This window comes from Trachurus japonicus, chromosome 19, assembly GCF_045865225.1.
Source record: "Trachurus japonicus isolate A0001 chromosome 19, Traja_1.0".
Taxonomy (NCBI): domain Eukaryota; kingdom Metazoa; phylum Chordata; class Actinopteri; order Carangiformes; family Carangidae; genus Trachurus; species Trachurus japonicus.
Genome location: NC_140925.1, coordinates 18,911,694 through 18,936,268, shown reverse-complemented (window position 1 = coordinate 18,936,268; position 24,575 = coordinate 18,911,694). Strand labels below are relative to the sequence as shown.

At 41.5% G+C, this 24,575-nt stretch overlaps 1 protein-coding gene across 1 annotated transcript in view; it reads right to left on the bottom strand.

Moving 5' to 3' along the window:
- Positions 1-24,029, bottom strand: part of antxr1c (ANTXR cell adhesion molecule 1c) — a 37,160-nt gene extending 13,131 nt beyond the window's left edge. Inside the window, exons 1-12 of the mRNA XM_085760824.1 lie at positions 23,364-24,029; positions 12,906-12,977; positions 11,433-11,504; positions 10,674-10,755; positions 10,524-10,554; positions 10,363-10,436; positions 10,174-10,242; positions 9,368-9,448; positions 8,568-8,628; positions 6,696-6,794; positions 5,988-6,057; positions 1,615-1,693 (exon numbers count right to left, since the gene is read on the bottom strand). Coding sequence (XP_085616950.1) covers positions 1,615-1,693; positions 5,988-6,057; positions 6,696-6,794; positions 8,568-8,628; positions 9,368-9,448; positions 10,174-10,242; positions 10,363-10,436; positions 10,524-10,554; positions 10,674-10,755; positions 11,433-11,504; positions 12,906-12,977; positions 23,364-23,521 — 948 coding nt within the window. The 5' untranslated portion in view covers positions 23,522-24,029. The remainder of the gene's footprint in view (positions 1-1,614; positions 1,694-5,987; positions 6,058-6,695; positions 6,795-8,567; positions 8,629-9,367; positions 9,449-10,173; positions 10,243-10,362; positions 10,437-10,523; positions 10,555-10,673; positions 10,756-11,432; positions 11,505-12,905; positions 12,978-23,363) is intronic.
- Positions 24,030-24,575: the final 546 nt, after the last annotated feature.

Here is a 24,575-nt window from a genome sequence, read left to right as displayed (position 1 = left end):
ACTATGGACATATTTTGTGGGCAAGCTACAAAGGCTGAACCCCATCAATATGACACTATGACGGAGTGTGGGGAAGGGTTTGCAGGAGTTTATTGGGTGTATGAAGTTTATTTTCTTTCTCCAGAGACTTTAGCCTGCGTCCTGTTTATTGGCCAGGCGTACCCATCTGCGCTTAGCAACTTGTCGTGCCGCCTTAAAGCCTGATGTGACTTCAGCCTATATGGTTTAGTTTAGTGGCAAGGAGCAGCTAATTGGGATGGTATGTCTAATAGAGCTCTGTATATCACGAACCACAACACAGCCGTTTGAATGCGCTGTGACATGATGTCACATGGACTGAGGGAAAACAGCTTCAAAGAGCACATTTCTAACTGGGACCCGGCCCATTTGTTCCAACGCGCGTTTTTATTTGGTTAAATCGCTTTAAATTGTCTTAAATTGCATCTTGTTTAATCTTGGGTTTTTTTAAGCGGCGAAGCCCCACCCTGCTTCGTGCTGACACAGCTCTCTACAGTCACACACCTGGGACTTTTATCAGAGCGCACCGCTGAGCAGCTGCAGCTGAGCACAAAATGGTTTGCACAAGGACACTTGAGTGGCGGCTGTTACCGGATGCTCCTCTTTTCGCTTTTATGGCCAAAAACGTTGAGATCTGAGCTCGGCGGCCGCGTGGTCATGAACTTGCTTCTCTAACCTCTTGTGTCCTGTCACCCTGGGGGGGTTCAGATGGTCTTTTTTTGCGGGGGTGGGTGACTGCTTACAAACCCCTGTGGTTTGGCTCCCGAAAGAAATGGGAGAAAATAACAAAACTGAGAAAGGGAAGATGAAAGCGATAGAGGAGGTAAGGAAACTCACTGCAGAGAGCAAAAACAGCTGGATTCTAGGAACAGTTGTTAAAGGGATAGTTCAACATTTTAGCAAATTGGCCCATTGCCATAATCCCTATAGTTTTAGGAGTAGGTTTGTTACCTTTAATTGTCGGTGCAAGCTATTTTTAGAATCGCTATTGTGGATAAGTTGTGACCTGCACATTCACCACGCTTTGAGATAATAACAGAACGTTACGAGACCAAGTTGTTTTTGAGACAAATGCAGAGTAACACGCATCAGTAGTTTTACATGAATTCACCTCGAAAACAACTCTGTCTCATAACGTTCCGTTATTATTTCATAGCGTGGTGAATGTGCAGGTCACAACTTGTCCATGAGACCGTTTTGGAGTTGTTGGATTGTGTATTTGATGAGTTTGATGAGGGAAACCAAGAAATCCCATTAGCCTCCGTAGCGTAGCTCTGAGCAGCTTGTGGCTCTGCTCCGCCGTTCTAAAAATAGCTTGCACTGACAATTAAAGGTAACGAACCTACTACTAAAACTATAGGGATTATGACAATGGGCTATTTGCCAAAATGTTGAACTATCCCTTTAAGAGATGGAGGTTGTGCAGGACAGAGACAGAAAATGTACACACGCACTAAAAGGTGAGATTACAAAAGATAAAAAAATCTGTGGAGCAAATCTATAATTCAAGCTGTTGATTTTGTACTAGAGCTACATCTTCCTCAGCGAAGGACTTAAATGCATCAATTGAGGACAACATAAGAAGCTGCCACTTACACACTCTGTGGTGGTGATGTGCACGTTGCTGCTGATGAAGGACAGACCATCATTCATGCTCACTTGGAGATAAATCACCCTGAAACAAAACAACAGACACACACAGGACAAGTGAGTCTCAGAGTTGACATGGGAGCATCTTCACTGTTACAGATGTGACATTATTAGCTTGGTTTGGATGTGTTTATTTAGCCTGAGGCATTTCCTCCATAAACTGAGTTTGTTAGATCAGAGTGATGTCATTTGAACTCAAGTTAAGGTCAAATAACGTCAGTGAGCCGCCTCTAAACTGCGAGCTGTTCCTTTAAAATTACAGAGCACTACCAGACTCTCCGGATGGGAGGAGGGACATGTGACCAGAACTCCTACAAATGAGCTGCTCGGTCATTCATGTGACTTTTGTTTACAAGCAAATTGGACCCGAAAGAACCAAATACATTTTTTGTCTTTGTGGTTAAAACCAGAGGAAAACAAATGGCAGGTGTGATCTTGTGATGGAGTGATGCACGCAGCAGGCATGAGGGATGGAAACAACACGAAAAGAAAAACACAATCTGCTTGTTCCGATTGTGTTTGCGGTCAGGTTGTGTATTTTTCCAAGTCATGACACCGTATTCCTTAGAGTGCAACTTTTAGGAATGCCAAAAATCTCTCACTACTCATAAAGCTCATTTAAAAACAGCAAACAGCAAACAGCTGTCCAGAGGGCTGTACGACATCAAGAAAAACACAATCGGGAATCCAGGGAATCCAAACATCCAACACGGCCAACGCAACGGTACGACAAAAACAAGCAAGCAGACCAAATGAGGGAGACAGGTTATCCTGGCTTGAACGCCAATGGGAATAACAAATATTTTGACCTGAGTTGATGAAAACAGTTTATTGAGCTGCAAAATGAAATCCTTCAGTGACACCGTGATTTACTCTGTGCTTACTCCGTACCCCCTGAGGTTTTTTGGAAGTCTGCAACAATCTGTCTTGATGGTCTGAATCCCATCCTCCTCCTCCTCTTCCGAGAGGTGAAAAACAATTCTGAGAATTTTGTGTGACGTGCTGTTTTTGTTCAGTTCCTAAAAAACATGTGGATCAAAGGCAGGCTCTGTAACCCCCCCCCCCCCCAACACACACACACACTCCCTCAGGTGGATGTGAATGAGGCCTGGCAGATGGAAAGCAGACCATTTGACCGATAAACCTGTCTTTGCTCAGGACCACAGAGCTGTCTGAGTTAAAAAAGAAAGAAAAAAAAAAAGTAGATTGGAGACACAGAGGAGTCGGTTAGTGGGTGAAGTTCATGATCGATAGCGTACGAAGCCGTCTGACAACAAACACCTGGGTATCTTGGATCTGGGAGCTAAGTGGTAGCTTGTGTGTATGATTTAGATACACACGCTGTATCTATGTGGGTTGAAATGCAGCTGAAAACAACATGTAACCACTTAGTTTGATTTAGATTTTCGGTGGTGATTAAAAGAAGAGAGCGAGGGAAGAAGAAAACTGACCAGCGTTGATGTGAGGACACGGAGGAGGGGGGGGGGGCGTTTGCTGTGTCAGACAAGCTCTTAAGCAAGGAAATGAAACAGACAGGACAGACAGCTCAAGCATGGACACACACATACACACTTGAAAGAGAGAGGCCAGACACAGACATTCATCTGCCACTCATTAGGTGGTGTGGGTCACCCTGAGACCTACCAGTACATTAAAGCTCTTAAACAAGTACCTCGACATAGCCTGCATTCCTTCTTGCTTGCCCTCATCTCGCCTATAACTGGTCAAACACAGACGACATTATGTCATGTTCTGATATTTCCTGCTGGATATATTTAGGCCGTAAAACATCAATAGCAGATGCCAGGTTTTGGCATCGGACCCTTGTAATAAAAGCGTCTTCTTTCTTTCTAGAGCGTGTGCTTTGCCCCAACGTTCAATTATATGTGAAAAAAATAAAAATCACTGGTTGAAGAGACAGGACACAGAAAATAGAGCAAAATGTGATGTAGCAACAAGATATGTTGGGTTTTCAATAAAAAGATGATGTAGTTTTCAAATCTGCTACCAATAATAAATCACTGGTTTGTGATGTGAGCGACTGCTAATCTGTCACAAACCAAAAGTTCATTAGTCTGGGTTTCAGTGGAGAGGCTTAGACGCTCTCTCAAAGGTTTTTTTTCCACCCTGCCATGAATCAGGCTGCATACAAACACACTCGGGCCACACACTTGAAAAGACCAGACGAGCTGCTACGTTGCTTTGATCAAAAAAAAAAAAAATGGACGAGGAGACAGTTGAAAGAGAGTGGAAGACTGACAGGGGATGAAAGAGGGAGTTTCGGCGTGACAAAGATAAATAAATGTCAGATACGGAGAAGAAAAATGAACAGGCGGGCAGAGAGGGAAGGTGGGTGGGGGTCTGGAAAACAAGCAGCACGGCGGTGAAAAGAGCCACGGTGGCACCACAAAGTAAAGGCAGTGGTGGAGAGAAAGAGTGGGGGAGGGGAGGGGGAGATAAGTTTGGGGACTGGAGCGTCTGGAGGTTAAGTGTTCAGCCGGTAAAAGATTAGAAAGTTTAAGAGCACTACGACAGCGTTTTACCACCTTACCGCCGAGGTATCGATTCAAGTGCGGGTCCAGGTTGTATAAATCTTTCACCACATCTCTTCCCACACCACCGCTAGTGCAAATATTAACTGTTAACATGATTTATAACTTCTGTGGGAGAATAAAATTAAGGAATTCGTACCGCAATTACTGATACCCTTAAAAGGTCAAGACAGTGTGCAAAAGAAAAGACTGGGGACCCTCACCCCTCCCCTCTTTGTCTCTCAGTGTGTTTAAAGTCTTTTACCACCGTCCACTGAACCATATATTCTGCGGCCTGGTGTACTTTTCCTCCCATAAAGACTAAGGTTGGAGAGGTTTGTGGATTGTTGATGTTGGAGCATGGAGGGGCTCTAAAAGGAGAGTACGGTCAGCTGATGAAGAGCAGTTCTGGCCGCTGGTAGGGTTACACCAGTAAACCGTGTGACCGTCGTGTGGTGAACGTTCGAGTAAACTCGACCTCAGTCGTCTTAAGTTTTCACAAGCCACCTTCCTCCTTTTCTCTGGTGAGCCAGAAAACACTGGAGTGTTTACAACAAACAGCACTTCCATGACCAATAAATAATTAATACATCTAAATAATTAGAAAGGATTAGATTATAAAGGGGGTTTCTGTACTGTACAAGCAGCTGACACAACACAAGGACATGTCTGAGTGTCACTGTGAATGTGTTTCTTACAAAAGCCACTGGGTGTGTTTGCTTGTATTTTTTATTTATTTGCACAGTTTACTTGAACATGGCACGTTTTTGTCACTGTGTCATATTTAGCAGTAGTTTTAAAAGGCTTTAAAGCTGCATTGTTAGACTGTAACAACCTTAAAACACAACACTGACGTATTATCACCTTATAAAGTTTCTTATGGGCAACATGTTAGCAAACAAGTTGCTTGTTTATGCATCCAACGAATTATTATTCAGTCAGAGTCACATTTCTAAATGTAAGTCCAATATTGAATCACTTTTTTTTTTTCTTTCGCTCTGTTTTGGTTTCCTGTTTGGGGCTGTGTAGGTAGCACACAGTGTTTTTACCTACTGTGGCTGGAAGTGACTAATGTGAGCAGTGAGACTGGATCAAGACGGGACAAGTTGCTGCCAAAACCAGAACAGTGAAGTCAAAGATGCTGTAGAGCCGAGGAGAGCAGCGTTGCTGGGTGATAACTGGGTGTGGTGGGTTTATCACTATAAACACTGCTTTTCACATTACACATCCGTTTTCAATATAATAATTTAAAGAGTGGTGCTTTAGGAACAAATTTATTACAGATACATGCTCAACAGCTGCCTGACTTTAAGACAAAGGAGCCAATTAAAAAAAACACACTTATTTCATCATGTCTTGGCAAAATCGTCAGCTGAGTCACGTTGGATTGGAGGTTTCTACAGAGAAGCTTCTGCTGTTGTTTTCACTGCTTAGTTCTAAGCAGGGCAAATGCATGGAGGGTTTGCCACTACATGTGCTGGCGTGGCTACAGAGCTGCTTATATTTTGCTAAGCTGTACTGGGATCTAGAAAAGAGGAATGCGGCTATGGATAGGGATCGTAAAAAAAAAAAAAAAAAAAGCTAATGTATGGCAGGCTTCTTATGGTCTGTGCACATAGACACGTGTGTGCATACATGTGGTTTGCTGTATTTCAGGCAAAGAACGTGATCTAAGATGCACGTGGATGTCACTGAGAGGGAAGTATGAGTGCTTTCCACTGAGATGGAGTTGAAAGACCTCTGAGAGCAAATGGAATCGTAAAGAAGTCTTCAAAAAGAGGCACTTACTTCCCAATCTCATCGATGACAGGAGCTGGACACAGTAAGAACGTGTCTTCCACCCCAGCCGGCTTTTCATCTAGGAAGCAAAGACGATGTTTTATGCTTTGAATGTAACGTTTTTTTCTGATATACAGTAAGCTATAGACAAGAGACACATATTTGAAATCTTGATTTTGATCAATAAAGGTTTTAGAACATTGACAAGAGACATTATTCAACAAACAATAAGTCACAAAGAAACTCTGACCCTCTGAGGCTGTAAAATAATCTTCCACCTGACTGATTCCAACATCTAAGTGCATTTCAGCTCTAATCTGCTTGTGTGTAACAGGCTACGTGTGTGTGCTGTGTGCGCCTGTGTTGACAATGCACTTTAAAATAATAATGAAACACTGAGCCACTGAGCAGAAGAGCTGTTTTTGCTGGTCATTTGTGCAACTGTGTCAGGATGGGAGTGCAACAAAAAGAACAATTACACCCATGGGTTCACAGATATACACAACCTTAAACAACATGGGCACCGTGTTGGATAGGACCCATTGTGTTTTCAGAAGTCGGTCGTATCTCCAGGGGTTATTTTGTACTTACACACATTTTCCTGAGAGGAATACACAAGTTCACACCAAGAAAAGACAGGACTACAGTGAACTCTGCTACGGAGGAACTGTGTTTATATTAAAAGGAAGCGACAGGTAGAAGTGTGGCTCTACTCACTGATTGTCATGGTATCGTTGATTTTGAAGCTGCAGAGCACCTGGTTGATGTTTCTGGCATGGAGGAACCCATTTCCTCTCACCACCACTTGGAAAGACTCTGGTTACACAAAATTATTCGACATTCAGGTTAGTACATTTCGAACACTTTGCAGACATTTAATACTGTATGTATTATACATTAAGTTCATTTTTATGTTCAAGACCACACAGTTATACTTCACAACCAGCATGGAAAGAAGAGCTGCATTTGAACTCAAAATGCTTTTTTAATGTTATTTCAATGAGGAGTGTGATTAATGGTTCATTAGGAGGTAGAATAGAAAGCATTGAAAAATGGTACTAAAATGCAACCCTACAGGTGAAGAAGAAAACTAATCTAATAAAACAAATAATACAAGCTATGGACCCACAGCTCTTTAATGACTACAATTTTGTATGTTTATTTTATTTAATAGGGACATATTACGGAAATATCACTTTTTGAAGGTTCTTACATATTTGGGTGTTTATTTTGCCTTCCGGTCCCCAAAATGTTAGAATTGACAAAAAAATCTGTAATGTGCAGGCTCCCTAGGTTGAAATCCACATGGTTTTACGAGCTGTTCCCTCAGTTGTCTTCCAGTGATGTAACTAGGTTTCGAATTTGCATATTCCCACCCCTACCTGGTACCAGTAGAAGGGGTGGGGCGGGGCAAGCAGTGGTTCATTTGCATTTAAAGGGACAGGCACTGAAACCAGCTGTTCTGAACAGGGCTATTTAGAGCGGATGAAAAGAGCTGTGATGTTTGATCCTTGGGGTATTTTGACCAAAGCATGTCACAGACATGTCTTTAAGACACCTGGGAACTATTTTAATTTGTGGAAAGGGGACATAATATGTCTCCTTTAATACCAGTATGCAGAAATGTACCTATATATATGTAGCTGTATGCTATGTTTTTTTTTTTATTCTTTCCACTTCTAACAGATGTTTTTGTTGTCAAAGTATTTGTCACTGTTCAGAATGGGAACAAAGGAAGGAAACTAATTTGGCAACTTGTCCACTGAACAAACTAGTTAGTCATGTGACTTTAATTTATGAGGTCTAATTTGCTCATAACTGTGTGGAGAGAATCTGAATAGAAAAAAAACACAACAAAGTCAGCTTTCCCACACCACAACTGAGCCACTTCTAACTACTACTGGACATTCACTTAAAATAGCTGCAATGTTGTCTGTAGCGCAGGGAAAGTAGTCCGATGTCAGCTATAAATGTATAAAGATGGGACTGAACCTGCAGAGTTCAGTGCTCACTGTCACAGCAGGCCAGTGAACGCCACTCTCTGTGTCAAGTGACTTGCTTTCTCCTTTAAAAGTAATTCACTGCTTATTATTAGAGGAAAAAAGCAGATGTGAAAAACAATAAAAGTCTTTTTGCTTTTGCCAGAAATGTTTAATCAACCCCTGATTTTATCTTAATTTGTGCTCTTTAATGTCCATTTAATGTTGCTTTAGCTGTCATAATCTTTTTCTTGGCAGGACACTAAAGGTTGTTGTCTACTTTATATTTCAGCTGCAGCCAATCTCGTCACTGCTACCCTCTTGCAGTTAATCCCTTTAATGAGACCCTGTGATATTATTCCCACTGTGGTACCGTGTCCCAATAGATTTCCTGTAAATGACCTGGATGCCTATATGTGATCATTTTTCAGTCTGGGATTGTCATTACTCAGAGAGGGAGAAATGAGGAACCCAGTAATGAAATTAACACACATACTTTGAGGAATGATGGCAGGCTGGTAATGGTGTCAATGACTCAGGCGGGACCTAGCTCCGTTTGTGTATGAGTGTGAGTGTGTGTGTGTGTGTGTGTGTGTTTCTAGTTTCTCACCTCCTGCACACACACTGGAGGGCTCAGCTGCCAAAATTTCAATGCAGGATTTCTTGATGATCTTAAGGGGAAACAGAGAAAATACAGTGATTATTTTTCTACACTTAAAGTCTCATTGATAACAATCTGCTCTTCTGGGCAGCTTTTTCAAACGTTACTGGAATAAAGACAGGGTGAGAAGAATTAGGATCATATTGAAAATACCCTGGGGCAAACTTAAAATCAAATTATTTCCCTAAAAAAAGTGCATTAGGCTTTTCTGTCTAAAAAGAACTCAAGAACTGAATAACCAGTGTGTTTCTCTGCTCTAAGATAGGATGAAGTTGTTTGCCTGTCAGTCTGACTAACTGACTAACCAGAGTGAGAATTTAGGTAGCTCCATTAGCCTGAAGGGTCAAAGGTTAAAAAGCATGTGCAGCGTTTATTCCAATATGTGGAGTCTGGTCTTGGTTGATTTAGAGAAGTTTACACTCCAGCAGATGTTCACCAAACACACTGGTTAGTCCCAGACTTCCCTTCTTGCAGTGTTACTATTTAAAGCGCATTGCTGTAAAAACGTAAAGCATCAGCACTTTAGGAGCCAGTGCAGTGACTGGACTGACCGGCTGATGACTAGCTATGACTTTTTGTATATTTCTGTCACAGTGATTGGGTGACTCAACAGTGTGTATTCATTCTTCTTAAATACCAAAATAGGAAGTAAGACGTAGAGCGCATGAATGTGGACGTCTGCATGGCTGCACTTGTTTGTCAGCTTTAGCTACAGGGCCACTTCCCTGCACAGAGAACTGTTTATTTACCGAATCAATGACTCCCCGGAGGGCGTGGAAGCCGCCCAGGACGGGAAACACGTGCTCGATGGTGTCTGCAATGGTGGCCAGCTACAGGAAGAGAGGAGAGACAAAAGGTGTAGACGGAGGAAAGGAAAAGAGAATTATTAAGTAATCAATTCATAGAAACCCTAACAAGAAAATGATTAAAATTGTTCAGCATTGTTAGAACTGCTGTAATTAAATAACCTCCCCAACATCCTGCAATTTGATATTATCACAACAAGCCTAAATTGGCCTTAAATGTCATTATAATACAATTTCAGGCATTGTGAAGAGAAAGAACTGCAGTTAAATGGGACTTGAACTGCACACAGACAGTGGGTTGAAGCCCACTGTGGCTGGTTTACGCTCCCTCAGCTCTCAAATATCCATCAGGTTAAATACCGGAACCTGAATCATCCTCCTCATCATGTTGAAGCTAATTGTTCAGGATTATTCAGGTTACACACAAATCTCCAGTCCAGCCTGGCGTGTTGGAATCTGCAGCAGCGCTAGGATTGGTTTTCAGGAAATTTTAAATTATGGGTTAGACAAATTGCACTGGGGGCCACTCAATACACACTGGAGCATGCAACATGGAGGTTACAGTATTTTGGATGTTTCCACTGCTCCTGCGGTACAGTGCATGTATGGTAAACTGTAACTGGCTTGTAGATTTTGAAGATAATCACAGCAGAGTTTGTGAAATTATGTCTATTTCATACCAGCTCTATAACATGCATTGATAACTGGCCAAATAAAGCATAGATATATTACATTGGAATGTGTATTACCTGTGTCTCATTGAAGTCTTTGACACCAACACAGTACACAATGGCGCCCAGAGACCTGGCTCTCTCTGCCTGTTGGAAAGAGGGAATAAATGTATCGTTTTCAGAGATCTCTGCTCCCACAGCCGTCCTGTCACTTGAGCTTCAACTGCAGTGGTTTGGGGATTCGGCCTCAGTATTAAGTTATCATACCTCTTGCTGTGCAGTGATGAGCTGATGCTCCTGCAGCTCTCCATCTGTCAGTGCAATAATCACGCTGGCTGTGCCTGGAAAAAACATAAGGTCATGTTATAGCTTCGACATGATGCCATTTAGTCTCAAGTGTTCACAAGGATGAGAAATGTGTTGCTTACCAAAGTTTTCTTGGTGTATCTGCTCATTTGCCTTCAAATGAGAAAACATTTTCAAGGTCACATGAAAGCAGTGAACACTGGAACAAGTCACTCTGTTAACTCTGATTTAGCTTACGGTATTTAGTTTTAGCTAGTTGACACGAGGCTTACCCTCTGCAGGCCAAGGTGCATGAACGTGTCTCCACCTGGAATCTCCCTTTTCAGAGCGTTGAGCCCCTTTCTGATGTCCACTCTGCAGAGAGGAAACACAGCACATGGGTTTCTGACTGAAGATACATTACATCTGCAGTTTAGTCAAATCTGTCACCTGTTTGTCAGATTAAGTCAAGTACTGTGCTTAAATACAGGACCGAGGTGAGTGTTGCCATTTAATGTTGAAATCACTACAAAGAGGTAAATACTTTTCAAAGCAAAACATTTATCTGACAAATAAACTGATTAAGATTTTATTTTAAAAGCATGTTACTGGTTGGAGCCTCCTGGTTTAATTCCAGAGGTATAAAAGTATCTAATATTTCACAAAAAGCAGAGATTTAAAAAAAGCATGATCGTTGCTAATAGTGTGTTTTCCTCTCATACAAAGCTAAAAATACAACTTTTTGTATTAACAGTTACATAATTATGTGGACCCACATGGAAACTACATCTCAGGACGTCGAGGGAGTTGTCTGTTGTTCTTGGGCAAAGTTAACGCCAAATTTCCCCTTATGTATAATCAATGTGTGTGTTGTATGGTAGGAAAAAAAAGAGCTGCATAACTGGATGAATGTGGCCTCAAATGTAAATCCCTTTGAGTTTACCTTAGGCTTTAGGATACAGCTGCCATTGATTATTGACTTTACAGGAAATGGCTGTGTGAATGTATTATATTAATTGACAATAATCCATAACAGCCATAACTTTATTCACCTGTTTTCCGTCAGTTTCATGATGGTGGATGCTCTGGAGGAGAATGTAATGAAGGACATCCTCAGCATGGGGCTGGAACAGAAGAAAGGGGGAAAAAGAAAATGTTATCACATTCAGTGTTGAGCAGTCACGGATGACTTTTAGTTTCTCTTTGAGAGCAGATGTTGGAATAAACTCCCACTGATTAAGTAGTTCCTCTTCATATGTGCCAGTGACTTATGGTAACTATAAAAGACACATTTCCACAGCATTTGGCTGCTGGTCTGTGTTTTCCCACCTTGCACAACATGTAGGTTAATCATTTTGATTCCGTCAATTCTTCGTCTCAGTATTACTTTGAAACCAATGTGTTGTTTTCCTGAGAATCAAACAATTCCCCGAAAGCATCATGTGCGTCACTTGCAAGAATTAAAATCCACAAAAAAAGTACCCTTATATTTACAACAATAAATAGCATATTGAGGACAAATTACCTAATTTCCTTTGTCTGTGCATGAAATATTTTGTTGTTGTTCTGAACGCAGCTCAACACTAAGACACAAAGTGACACCACGCATGGCTTTGTGCCAGCGTCAGGCTTTGGCCCCTTGTGCGTGACGGCAACGTAGCTGTGGACATTCAGCTGCCAAAATGTTTATTATTGTTGTTTATCCGCATTACCAGAAAAGAATTGCATGCATGTAAACACACACACACAAATGCCTGAAAAGTGTGCTGGTTGTTAAAGGAGATAAGTTCATGCAGATTTGTGCTGTTTATAACTTTCTCATGTTTGTTTCAGACTGAATCTTTGAGGAGGCATTTTTTTGTTTGCTTTGGTTAAACCACGGAGCTCCGGGTGTTGCTGTGGCAATATGGATGCAAAACAAAGCCACACATGAGCTGAAGTACAGATGCGGCCATTTGTCGAATTAATGCATTTTATTCCACACTTCTGGGGCTGCATTGCATTACAATGTGGATTTTATTTTAAGGGCTATTATTGCTCAAACTTGTTACAACAGTAAGATCTAAGTATCACTTGGCAGAATAAATTGACTGGGTCATGTTTAGCTACAGTGTTGTGTGTATTTGTTTGTTTGTCCATTTAAAGCATCCACCACACCACCACTGAGATGTAAAGCCATGACTGGTCATATATAAAGACCTTCCAGCCTGTAGTCGCTGCTGGTAACCCCACAGAGAGAAACATCAGCCTGGATACTGAGTGACTTAGCAGTTGTTGCTGCAGGGACAGATTTTATTTTACTTTACCGGGGTGACTTGTGTAAAGTGTGGGTTTCTCTTCAGTATCTACATCAGTTGGGATTCAGGAAGTCAGGCACAGAGGCCATAAGACTTTGGGGGTCTAGAGACTCACATCCATTTGTGAAACTTTTCACGGCCTGTGTAGTTCCACTTTTTCCCTGCATATTTAAGAGGCTAATTATATTACCATTTACAGCGTGTTTACATACATGTTTATGCTCTTACCTTTTGAATTTCTCAGCTAGGTTCTCCACAAAGTAGTAGATTTCATCCCAGTGATTTTTCACGCTGCCAGACCTACGACAAGGAAAAATGGAAAACCATTAAAATAATACAAGTTGTTCTCAAGAAATTAATCTTAATTTAACATCTCAACGTCCCAGAAGCAAATCAAATCATGAGTTGTGCAACAATGATGAATGTGCACATCATAAGCTAATCTCACCGCTGAACAATAGCGAGTTGGAAGATAATAGATAATTGTGAATATATTTTCTTTGTGTTTCAAATGATTTGTTCAGTGAGAACTCAAACAGAAAAACAGGGCTTAAGCTATTTTTCAGACACACACAAACCTCCATATGGCCGAGCAGTCAAACAAGAAAAATACAGCTTTGTTTGCCAAAGACAACAGGGGGTAAAACCATTAGCTCCATAACATGAAGCACAAGCTTAACATGTACTGAGAAGAAACACCACTGTCTAACTTGTTACTCCATCTTTACTATCTCACAAGTATCTGTAACAAAAAGAATAGAAGAATATAAAAAATAGGAATATTACTTTTATTCTACAGTTAGGCCTACTATCAAGAGTAAGAATGCTATGGTGGCTTTCCAACTAGCAACAGATAGCTAGCTAGTACATCCTTTATCTGAACATGAACCTTCCTGTTTATGCATCTCAAACACCACTGGAGGCAAACTCTTAAAACATTTAGCTGTGCTGTACATTTGGGGCCAGTAAAGCGCTGGTTGAGATAAAAGACCCTGGTGGCGTGGTCTGGTGTGTAATTTAGCACCCCTCTGGTTCCTGAACAGGCCCCTGAAGGCTGAGGAAACAAGCCCTGGTCTCCCTAGGGGGCCCTCCATAAAACTGGACTATTATTAAAAAACTCCCCTTGGAGCTACCTTAATTTCCTCTGGGTAGATAGTGTGTGTGTATTCATGTTTGTGTGTATTTCCAGCACTTTCATTAAGCGTGTGCGTTAAGGGAGACAGCTTCCGACGCGATGTGACGAGTCAGCAGGTCATCCGTTAGCTAACGAATGAGCCTGAGAGATGACACATGGGAAATGAGCTAATTGACTGTGGTTAAACTAGAGGCCTGTTTAGAGGATGAAGCTTACTTAGAATAAAGAGTACGGCTGACTGAATGTTATTCTAGGTGCCGGGTGCCTGATGTAACAGCATTAGACTCAGTGGAACTGGCCGGCTATGATGTGTTGTTGTTTCTCTGTAAGGGACAGAGGGTCAACCCCAATTTTTATCCACAGAGATTAGCTGGATTTATCGAAGACCTTCCATTTCGTAGAATACACTCCACCGAGAAGTCTTGTCTCAAAAACCCAAACTTAAGACTACTTTAATTTTAACTTATTGGAAATGTGTGATGATTTTACCGAAAATTACTTTAAAAATTTACATTTTGCACTCTGAAATGACTTTTTCTCAAGACATAAGATGAATAATTATGTTAAATGACTGCCTAATTCCGTTGTGACTTTATTATTATATTTCAGGGGGGAAAAGATCAGAGAACCAGACTAAACAGTGACTGTGTTATCCTAGTTTACCTTTTAGTAGCACTAGTTCCCAGCACACTAAAGGCCCAAAAATCTGTTTGAGAGTCACATCTAGACACAATAAACAGAGTGGACCATCTCTCATTTCTCTTCTTGGAGCTTTTAGCATGCTTTGATGGCTTACAAGAAAACATTTGTTCAGCTAATGAGGTTAACCCCAATTTTCTGTAAAATATATTTTGATTATCTGGGTATATACAGATACAGGAACTAATCAAGACTTATTCTCCAAAGTTGTTTTAGAAAACATAATCGGCTACATGGGACAGAACTTGAAATGGAAATGATTTGTGACTGATGTTATTTGTTTGCAATTGAGTGTCACAGAGGTTATATCCTGTGGTGTTTTTGTGTTATTCTTCAGCCTGTAGAGGTGTAATTATTTGGCTACACTCTAGGGTGGGAAAATGTGGGACTTTCCCATCATGCCTCCATCATTCAAGGCTTTTTATCTAACCAAACCAGACTCTGGATCAGTTTTGGGAAGCTGAATGTTTTGTATTGTTGTAGATACTGACCTGTTTTTTTCTGTTTTAAATGAGGCAGATCTTCACTGCCCCATCCATGTTATCTTGAAGAGTTTAGTTGGTTATCTACTCAGATAAGCTTTTACTTTTGCAGATGCCGAAATATCTAACACTCAAAACTCATAACAAACAAAACCTCTGCGGCTCCAACCATTTCAGGGAAAACCAGTATGAGCAACTGCGGCTGTCAAGAGTTGAAAAGAAGGCCAGTTTATACTCAAACATCAGTAACAGAGAATCCAAAGAAAACAAACAGACAGACTGCTCATAAGAAGATGAGCTGGTCCAAAGGCAGTCAGATTTTTGCAGGGATTAGTTGACCATTGCGTGAACACAGTTGATGCATCAGAACCAGATTTGGGTTCCCGTGGGCCACCCATGCTGGGGATATCGACTTTAAAAACACACACACCTTATGTAAGAATCCTTGTTTTTCCTAAATCTTGCCTGCACAGATACAAATGCCGGTCAGCTAAACATCCTACGCAAGCGTTTTCTCAGTTGTTGCTCTGATGGCATGACTTGTTCCCTCCACATCAAGGCTTTACATTCCCTCGAGGCTGACGGAGCAGAGAAAGAGGACAAGACCTTACAAGCTAAACAAAAAAATCCTCCCAAAATAAAAATAAAAAAAATACTTGAGGTAGCAGGGGAGGGAGGTGTTTAACTTGGATGTCCAACAAAATGTGCAGCGTAAACAGAAATAGTCACACAAGAATTGCACAGGCGCGCACACAGAGAGAGAGAGAGAGAGAGACGGCCTCTAACCTGAAGGAACGGCAGGAGCCAGTTTCCTGTGCAGATTGTTCCATTACAGCAACAGTGGAGTGGAAAAAAAAGGAATATAAAGTCTGGTAAAAACTTTCCTGCAGCTAATAGTCATGCAGAGGTGTGGGGATCATTTTTGAGTATTTATTTAACATCAGGGTGAATCTGAGGACTCCCACCTTTTGGTTTTCAGCTGCTTATCTTTATTCCTCAACCACAATGTGTCTTGTTTGCCTTGGACTGGTTCAATTGTCTGAGGTGGCTGCAGTCGTGGGACCGAGGCCTAGCTTGCAGTTTCACTCACCTGTTCAAACACCGCTGGGAAAGGAAGTGGGCCATTTCATTCTATGATTCTTGATGAAACCATTTTATGCAGTGCCCTATTTCCCCCCTCAATCCTTTGATCTAATTTTAATGGTCTGAGCTGAGCCCTGAAGTTTGGCGGTTAGGGGTTTGGACATGGAAAATAAAGGTTTTGAGAGGTGAGGGTGGTTACAATTTGCCGACAAAGTGATCGCGCCCGACAGCAGTTTGAAGTTATGTCATAGGCAGCGAATTGGCAAAAGCTGGGTGACAGTGTTTTCTCCATCGGATAGATTATCCGAAAAAGATTAAAAAAAGCATGTGTCTGGCTCTGTGCCATTTGAAAGGAGGGGGGGAGGAAAAGAAACAAAAAGAAAAGGAGGAAGGAGCAAAGACAAAGACAAAGAGGCTAATTGTTGAGATTACAGAGATTACAGTAAATTTAGCTGAGTAGGAGTGAGATAATGCGAAAAATCTGTTGGCTCTATCGCCGACTTGTCTGCCAGAGGAAACATGGCGATGATTCGATGAAAGCTTCGACTTAAAGGCCAAGTTTCTCTCTGACCTGCTGCAGCCAACGCATCTGGCAAACATGTCAAAACAGTCTCACGAAGCAACACCAGCGGACAACCAAAACAAGGAGCAAACTACTGATTAAATGGCTCTGTGGTTACATATGTTTGTTTGGATTAAAACCTATTTTACTGGTTTAACAGCACTGATCAGCATTTCTGTTAATGTGTCAGCGGTGCCAAATGTGTCGCTAGTTCCCAGCTGTTTGCCAGATTTGGAGCGAGCCATTTAAAACACCATTAGAAACCATTTGGAATCAAAGCAACGAATCAGGCAGACAAAACATGAACCCGATCAAACAAAGGGCCGAAAGAAATTCTGACGAAGGCTAGCATAGAGGGTAAATAGTGCAGAGCAGGCCGTGAGAATAATGGTGCTAATAAAAGAAAGGTAATTGATACACAACAGAGTATAATGTGACGTTAAAAAGGACGAGGGTAGTGCAACAACCTGACAAACGTAGAAAAATCAAAATGACAAACAAAGTGTGCAGAAATCAGGCATAACATCAGCAATTTTTTCATTTCTACAATAACAATATCCTTCCTCGGGAGGTTATCTGGTAAACATATCCATTTATTTTTCTGCGTTATGACATTTGGAGTGGGGGGAGATCGTATCATGATGACGGAATCATTTTTCCTCTCCATGTGTCAGGATTGTGTTGCAATAATGCCTCTAGATTTGTTGTCTGTGATCATGAGAGCTTGTTTATAGCTGGTAAAATAAAACAAAGGATTAATACACAAGAAATAAACAGTTGTTGAAATCACTATGGCAACTGCACAGTGTCCTCTGTAACCTGCACTCGGAGCTGAGGCTTCGGTCCAGGAAAGTTCTGCAAAACTAAACGCAGTCGTCACCAACACCTCTAATTTAGCTGAGCGTTACCTTGTCTCGGATTATACATAGTTGTGATCTGCAGTCATTTCCTCTGCTGCTGTATCTGTACATCATTGGCTGGCTGCAGTGATCTAATGTTTCCAAATAGCTGTGGGCATCAAGGGAAGTATTTCCCATCATCATTACTGTTCAGCGACGCTACACAGACCGTGTAAAGAGGAGAGAGGAGAATTTTCTCGATTTCCCCCGTGAGTCTGAGAGCACGTAAAGAGTAAAAACATCTTCAATCATTTATAGTGATGCGTTTTTCTGCTGACTCAGTGAGATTGCAGAAACTGAGTCACCCCGTGAATGTGTTCTCAAGTGAAAGACTGTGTGTTTACAGTATGTGTGTGTGTTGAGGGCAGCCCAACTTTCAGCTGAAGGAGGGGGAAGAGTTAGACAGGCGGAAAACCAGTGAGCCAGAACGGGAAAAATAAAAGTAACAATGTGAAGAAGAAGAGGAAAAGAAGCAGAAACAATACACAGACATGCTGCTGTGGATCATACCAATGTGCTTCCATGTTTTAGGCCTTTTGCATATACACACACAATGACTGTGAAGTTTTGCAGCTGTGTGATGTTTATCTGTCTTTATCTTGTCTAGCTCTCTAGTTGTTCACAAAGTGTGAATTAATGTTTGCCAGCATTACAAAACTGCTTGATAAAGGCAGATTGACTTAAAAAGAGTCATTGCATAACTTCATTTAGCATGTGCTTCTTTATAATTCATCATGACTCACAACAGAAATGATGCAATTGATGCAGAACAAGACTAAGAGTTTGTGTCCTGTCTTGTGTCGGTGTGTTGAACTATGTGAGAGGTGGGACAAAGCTATGCAGAACCCAGTGCTTCTCTCAGCTGCAGACATTAAGGGGATAGTTCAACATTTTGGCAAATTGGCCCATTGCCATAATCTCTATAGTGTTAGGAGTAGGTTCGTTACCTTTAATTGTTGGTGCAAGCTATTTTTAGAACGGCGGAGCAGAGCCACAAGCTGCTCAAAGCTACGCTACGGAGGCTAATGAGATTTCTTGGTTTCCCTCATCAAATTCATCAAATACATAATCCAACAACTCCAAAATGCTCTGGTGGACAAGTTGTGACCTGCACATTCACCACGCTTTGAGATAATAACAGAACGTTACGAGATGGAGTTTTAAGTTTTAAGGTGATGCTGTAAGTGGAAGCATTCATTCAAACCTACCAATCCCGCATTTCTGATCAAAATCAGCCGATAATGATTGGTTGGCAATCAATTGGGGATGATCTCCAATTAATTATACAGACATTTTATAATGCCTCTTCTCGGCATCTTTTATACACAGTGGATTAAATCACTATGTGAAATGAGAAAAGAGAATTACATCAGTTCCCCTGAGCTCTACAAAGTGTGGCAGCATTTTCCAGCCCAGAGTCTTGGTTCAGTCCCACTGTTTACATCAGTCTCGACTGCAGCTGTAAGGTCATAATATTCCAGTGTTGTGTTTGCAGCTTGTTAGCTGTATTGCTTTAAGGTTCTTTTATTTACCCTAAAATATGTCAAGGACTTGTTGAGTATGGCTGCAATTCTGTAACTCTAGAAAAGGACATTACAGCTGAAGCAAGTTTGTAGCCCTTTCAAGGAGTATCTGTTTTTCATCTTTAATTTCTTAACCAAGTCCACTCTCAACTACCCAACAGCCACTTCTGTCCCAGAGGGCAATGGGATGACGGCATGTGGGAAAAAGCTCCATGGGTCTGAAGGCTTAGCAGCTCTTAGCTTCGTTCTCACGGTTCAAAGTGTTGAAGAAGGAAAAAAAAAAAAATCCCAACTCCGCTAAGGAGGCTGTCTGCCATCCCAGCTGGTCCTACCCACACCACCCCAGCCTGTATCCAATGATGGTCCTCCAATTTAACTGACTGGGCACAAGGATTTGTTTGTTTAAAACCACTAACCTACTTTTACAGCCATTGCAGAAGTCAAAGTCTTTACTGCGTGATTTCTGAGCTAATGCTTCGCGTCTATTCCAAAACCGAGAGGAATTGTTTGGAAAAAACGACTGGATAACTCCTCGGTGGAGAGGCATTTGATATGTGTGTCAAAAGATACAGATTTTTTTTCTTTTTCACTCGTTATCTGACCATCTAAAAATGTACTTCGTAATGCACTTTTTCTGTTAACCGAGGCAGAGTCATGTATAAAATATTACCAGGAGGTTTGGATTAGACTTTGACTGGCATTCATCCAATTTAAAACCTCTCGGCTTCTTCTTTGTCCCTCAGCGCCTGGAGGACTGATACCATTTAACAAAACATTTCTTCCTGCTGAAAACAGCAACGCAACATGATGTGAGAGGCCGAATGACACAGAGCGGGTGTCATTCCACAGCTCCGACGTATTCCCACCGCCAGACATATTGCAAGTATTTATGGACTACAGCTGCAGTTTGGGTTTTCCGCTGACCTGCCTGGATTCAGGCAGCGCGGCCCAGTGCCCAACTGCTGCACCAACTCGTGACTGCATCAACAACAATAAAAAACACTTTGAAACCATGATAAGTGTTGTTGATAATGACAGCAGGACAGAAGTGGCTGTGATGTGACTGTGGTTTATCAGAGAAAGATTAAAGACAGCAGAAAGAGTAGTTTATCTCCACATCGAAAAAACGATGACAGTGCTTTGGATATGAGTAGGAGCTATGAAGTGTGCATTGTGAAGAGGTAATAGGAGTATACTGGAATTCCAATGAATGGAAAGAGTCTGTGTAAGAAATGACAGGAAATATGAGCGACATTGGCAAAAAGGAATGAATGCTACATGGCTGTGTGAATGCTACATGTCAGTGATCATTCAGTCATGTCAGTGGGGGATTACTGTATTAATCCCCCACTGACATGACTGAATGAAACACTACTACATCTTTGCTTTCGTAGCAATTTCATAATCTTCTCATTGGTATTGCTAAAAAAAAAGAGAGAAAAAAAAAGCATGGTTTAATTCAGACTTTGTAAGGAGTTAAACATTAGCATATGATCTGTAGGTGGATTCTTCTTTTATCTGCCATATGACCACACTCAAAATTCCTCTGGCACTGAGTTTTACATAAAACAGCAAGCTGCAGCAGGTTTGCTCTGAATCAGCATATGTACATCCTACAGTAATATGCACACATGCAGCAATGTAGGCCTTACAGCAGTATACACCTATTTCCTTTAAGATCTCGTTTTCATCATTTGATAGCTAAATGAGCCAACAACAAACTATCATCATCCACCATGACCTCCATCATATCTAGACCACTGGTTGGTATAGATTTTGGTTTTACAGTCCATCACTTTCTGTTTAGCGCTAGTTAACAAAGATTAGCAAGCTAACACACTAAAATGAAGACCTATGTCCTGAAGTTCATGCTACCAGACAAACATCAACATCTCAGCCACCTCACAGAGGCACTAGCATGTCTGTTCTGTGTATCTCCAGGCCATGCACCACACCGATAGGAGGTCACATTGTTAACTGCAGGGCAGTATGTGCCCATATGTTCCCATATTTTATTTAACACGTAGGATGCATGAGTATTGTGTCCCGGTCTATTCGTTATTAAATTACATTTCGAATGAGAACGGAAAGTATCAAAGTTTGAAACCTGCTGGAAATCGAAGGGCTATCTACATTTATGTTTATGTGGTGACATCTTAATAGAGATGTTTCTGCCATATCATTTCCAAAGTGACGACAACACTTAATACGTATAATGTGTCTTATTAAAGCCAAAGTTTTCCAAAATTAGTATAATGTGTCTCATTAAAGCCAAAGTTTTCCAAACACAGTCCATCGAGATCTCACAGATCCAAACTGGCAACCTTGCGGTCATTACCCACTGACTGCAGCCGCCTATATGTCTCAGGGAGCACTGTCCAACATGTTAAAACCGTGACATGACATCATCTGTAATAAATGTCTTTGGAGTCGACTTTATGAGCCAGCGCAGCAGTTATCGTTCCTCATTACTGTAAAACTCATGATCCTCTCCTCTCGCTTCAAACACAGCGCCCATGGTATGTTACTCATTCAAAATCAAATGGACCCATGTATGACGACATGATGTTGATACTAAACAATTCTGCAAAGCCCCAAATTATTATCCATTATGAGGTTTTTTTAATGTGCAGATTTTAGTATTGCACAGCAGCATGGCTGTAGTTATGGCAGTGACGGTCCTGCTTTACACCTTCCATATGGATCAACCAGGGCACGGAGTTCAGACGGTGTCTCATAAAAACAACTGAGGGTTGTGGGGTTGAGGGACAGTTGTTCGAGGGCTGAGAATGGTCTCTAATGAGCTTCCTCCTGTTTGAAGTCCATAACTGATATCTAAACCAAGTTAGTGAGTGACCCCAAAGCCCATGGGAGAGCTAACAATAGCATCTGACACTAGAAAAAAAGAGAAGCAGTTTCCTTATTTGTCGCATGTGTCAGTGTTTACCACACAGCACAAAGCCAATAGCAGCCCCTCACATCTGGGATGCAGTCCCACTCTGTTTATGTTCTTGTCTACTTGGGACCCTACTTGAGGGGAGGAAAAAGGATCTGTGAGGTTCAGGGGGCAGAGCAAACTACTTACACAGTCACTATACAGAGAGAGCAGTTACAAATCTGTGTAAAAAAGAAAAGAAAAGATGAGTCCTTAGAATGAAGCCATCCAAACCAGTGACATGAATCATCACATAGTCATTGATGATGCTAATCTGTATGAGACTTCTCATCGAACCCCCAAAATAGAGCTTTAAAGGTGTTGCATGCAACATTTTTTTCTCAAAATTAAAACCACATTCTCTATAAATGTTGATGTTTCCTGTCCTTTCCTGTTTCTCCTCCCCATTCCTGGCATTGCTCCATCAGCACAGGAGGAAGGAGAAGAGCTGATACAACAACATGCTTAAAGGAGACCATCTCAACATGTTTGTCCCAGTGGCTATCTTTGGTTAAACTTCAACAATATTCAGTCCTAAGTTTTTAATGGAAACTGAGCCTCAGAATAGCACAAAGGATGATTCCTGACTTGAATCATGCCAGAAAACATAGATGATTGCATTTCAGCATTTATAAACCGAAAAAGTGAATAGACAGAGAAAATATCAGGCGGTCCAGAAGTTTCCCTGACATTTTATTTTCTCTCTGGCAGTCTGAGTCCAGCTGCTGAAGTCCAGTGCTAAGATGTCACATAACCACAACATTTTTCCTATGTGGGCGTACAGAGTGGAAATGAAAGAGTGAATGGTGAGCGGTCACTGACTAAAAGAGAAGAAAAAGTCCCTGAGTATTTCCCTCCAGAATAAAAGTCCCATTCCTTTGTACTCTTTTTTTAATAACTTCAAACGGGGTCGTGGGTTTAAACCTGGGAAGAGTGAGAGATTATTATTTTTTCAGCAACCATCAAGACCGTCATCGGTCTTTTTGCTTATTCAGCAAACTGTAGCCTACTCTCTGCAAGTCAGCCTCCTTTCCAGCGTCATCGCGAGCGCGCGCACGCTCTCGCACAGCTGCTAAGCGGTGCTAATCAGCCCAAACTCAACAAGACAGCAGGACTGCTTTTTTCCAAACATTCACCTAAAAAGCTGAAACTTTTGCAGACCATCATTCAACTACTTTGTCCCCAGTCACACCATAAGCCAACTAGGCATACGAAGATGCAATAAAAGTTTGTAAATGTTAACTTGCTTTTTTGTGTGTTTTGCTATTCCACCGCTACCATACAGGCTACCTGCACGCATTAGCCTGTCTTTGTGAAAAAGCAAACAAATGGTGCCAAAAAAACAAAACAAAAACGTATTACACTTACTTATCAAGCACAAAATAGAGGTCAAAAGCGCCCTGACAGGAGCTCTCCTCCTCCTCCTCTTCCTGCAGCTCCGGTTCGGCTCTTGCGGATGGAGAACAGAGCAAAAATAATCCCAACAAAACCAGAACAAAACGCATGGTCAACAAAAATGTCGCCATAATTTCTCCTCGTGAGCAAAAAAGGTTAATTCCTTTGAAGATATCACGAGCGGGAGAAAAAACAACCCAGAATACTTGAGTGACTTCTTACATCCCAGAGACAATAGGATGCAGGCGATGCTCCCACGTCTCTTTTGCTGTGTGCTCAGTTTACAATCACGACCACCCGCATCCCGGCGCGACTGTCTGTCAGTGGAGAGATGCTGTCTCTCAGTGGGGCTGATTTCAAAGTAAAAGTTTAGGATAGTTCACAATCCGCGTGCAGTTCACAGGGGGAAAAAAAGTTTCAAAAACTTTGCAAAAACAAATCCAAAATGAGAAAAGGGATACAATGATGGCGTGGGGGGTGGTGCGTAAAAAAAGATTAAAAGTGTCCTGTCAAAATGTCAAAACTTGTTTAAGGCTGAAAAAGCCAAAAGAAACTGGGTAATGCAGAGCAGTGTTGGCGCTGGAGGAACTGGGAGCCCAGGGGACAGACTTGGCTGAAATGGGCCAGGTTTCATATTTCATCCTGAGGAGGAGAGAGAAAGAGGAAAAATGGGTCAAGATCCCATTTTGCGCCTCCCTCACGTGGCACACTGGCGCATTTTGCGGGGAATCTGCGTAGAGCAGGAGGGGATGATGTTATTGTCACCGTATGGTCTTCTCAATTCAGCTTTAACGAATATGTTTACAGTGTTTTAGCTCTTTGTGTGCTCTCTCTGTGTTTGTGTGTAGCCACCAGTAGCTACAGCCTCAGCTGTACACTTGAATGAAGTGAAACTTTTAGGCTACTCCACAGAAACAAGTTTTTCTTTATTTGTCTGATTCGTCTTCTTTGTTTCCAGAAACCCCAGGCACTGCTGATTGCTGAGACTCCGAATGTAAAAGTCCCACTTAAGTATGGAAGACCAGGGATGTTACAGGAAAAGTAGCATTTCCTTAATCTTTTAATAGTATAAAAACAGGAATTATTTAAAAAAAAAAAAAAATTCAACTATTTATTAGTACTATTTTATTACTTATAATTATACTCTACTTAAATGGATTTACAAGACAGAAAACTCTCATTGAT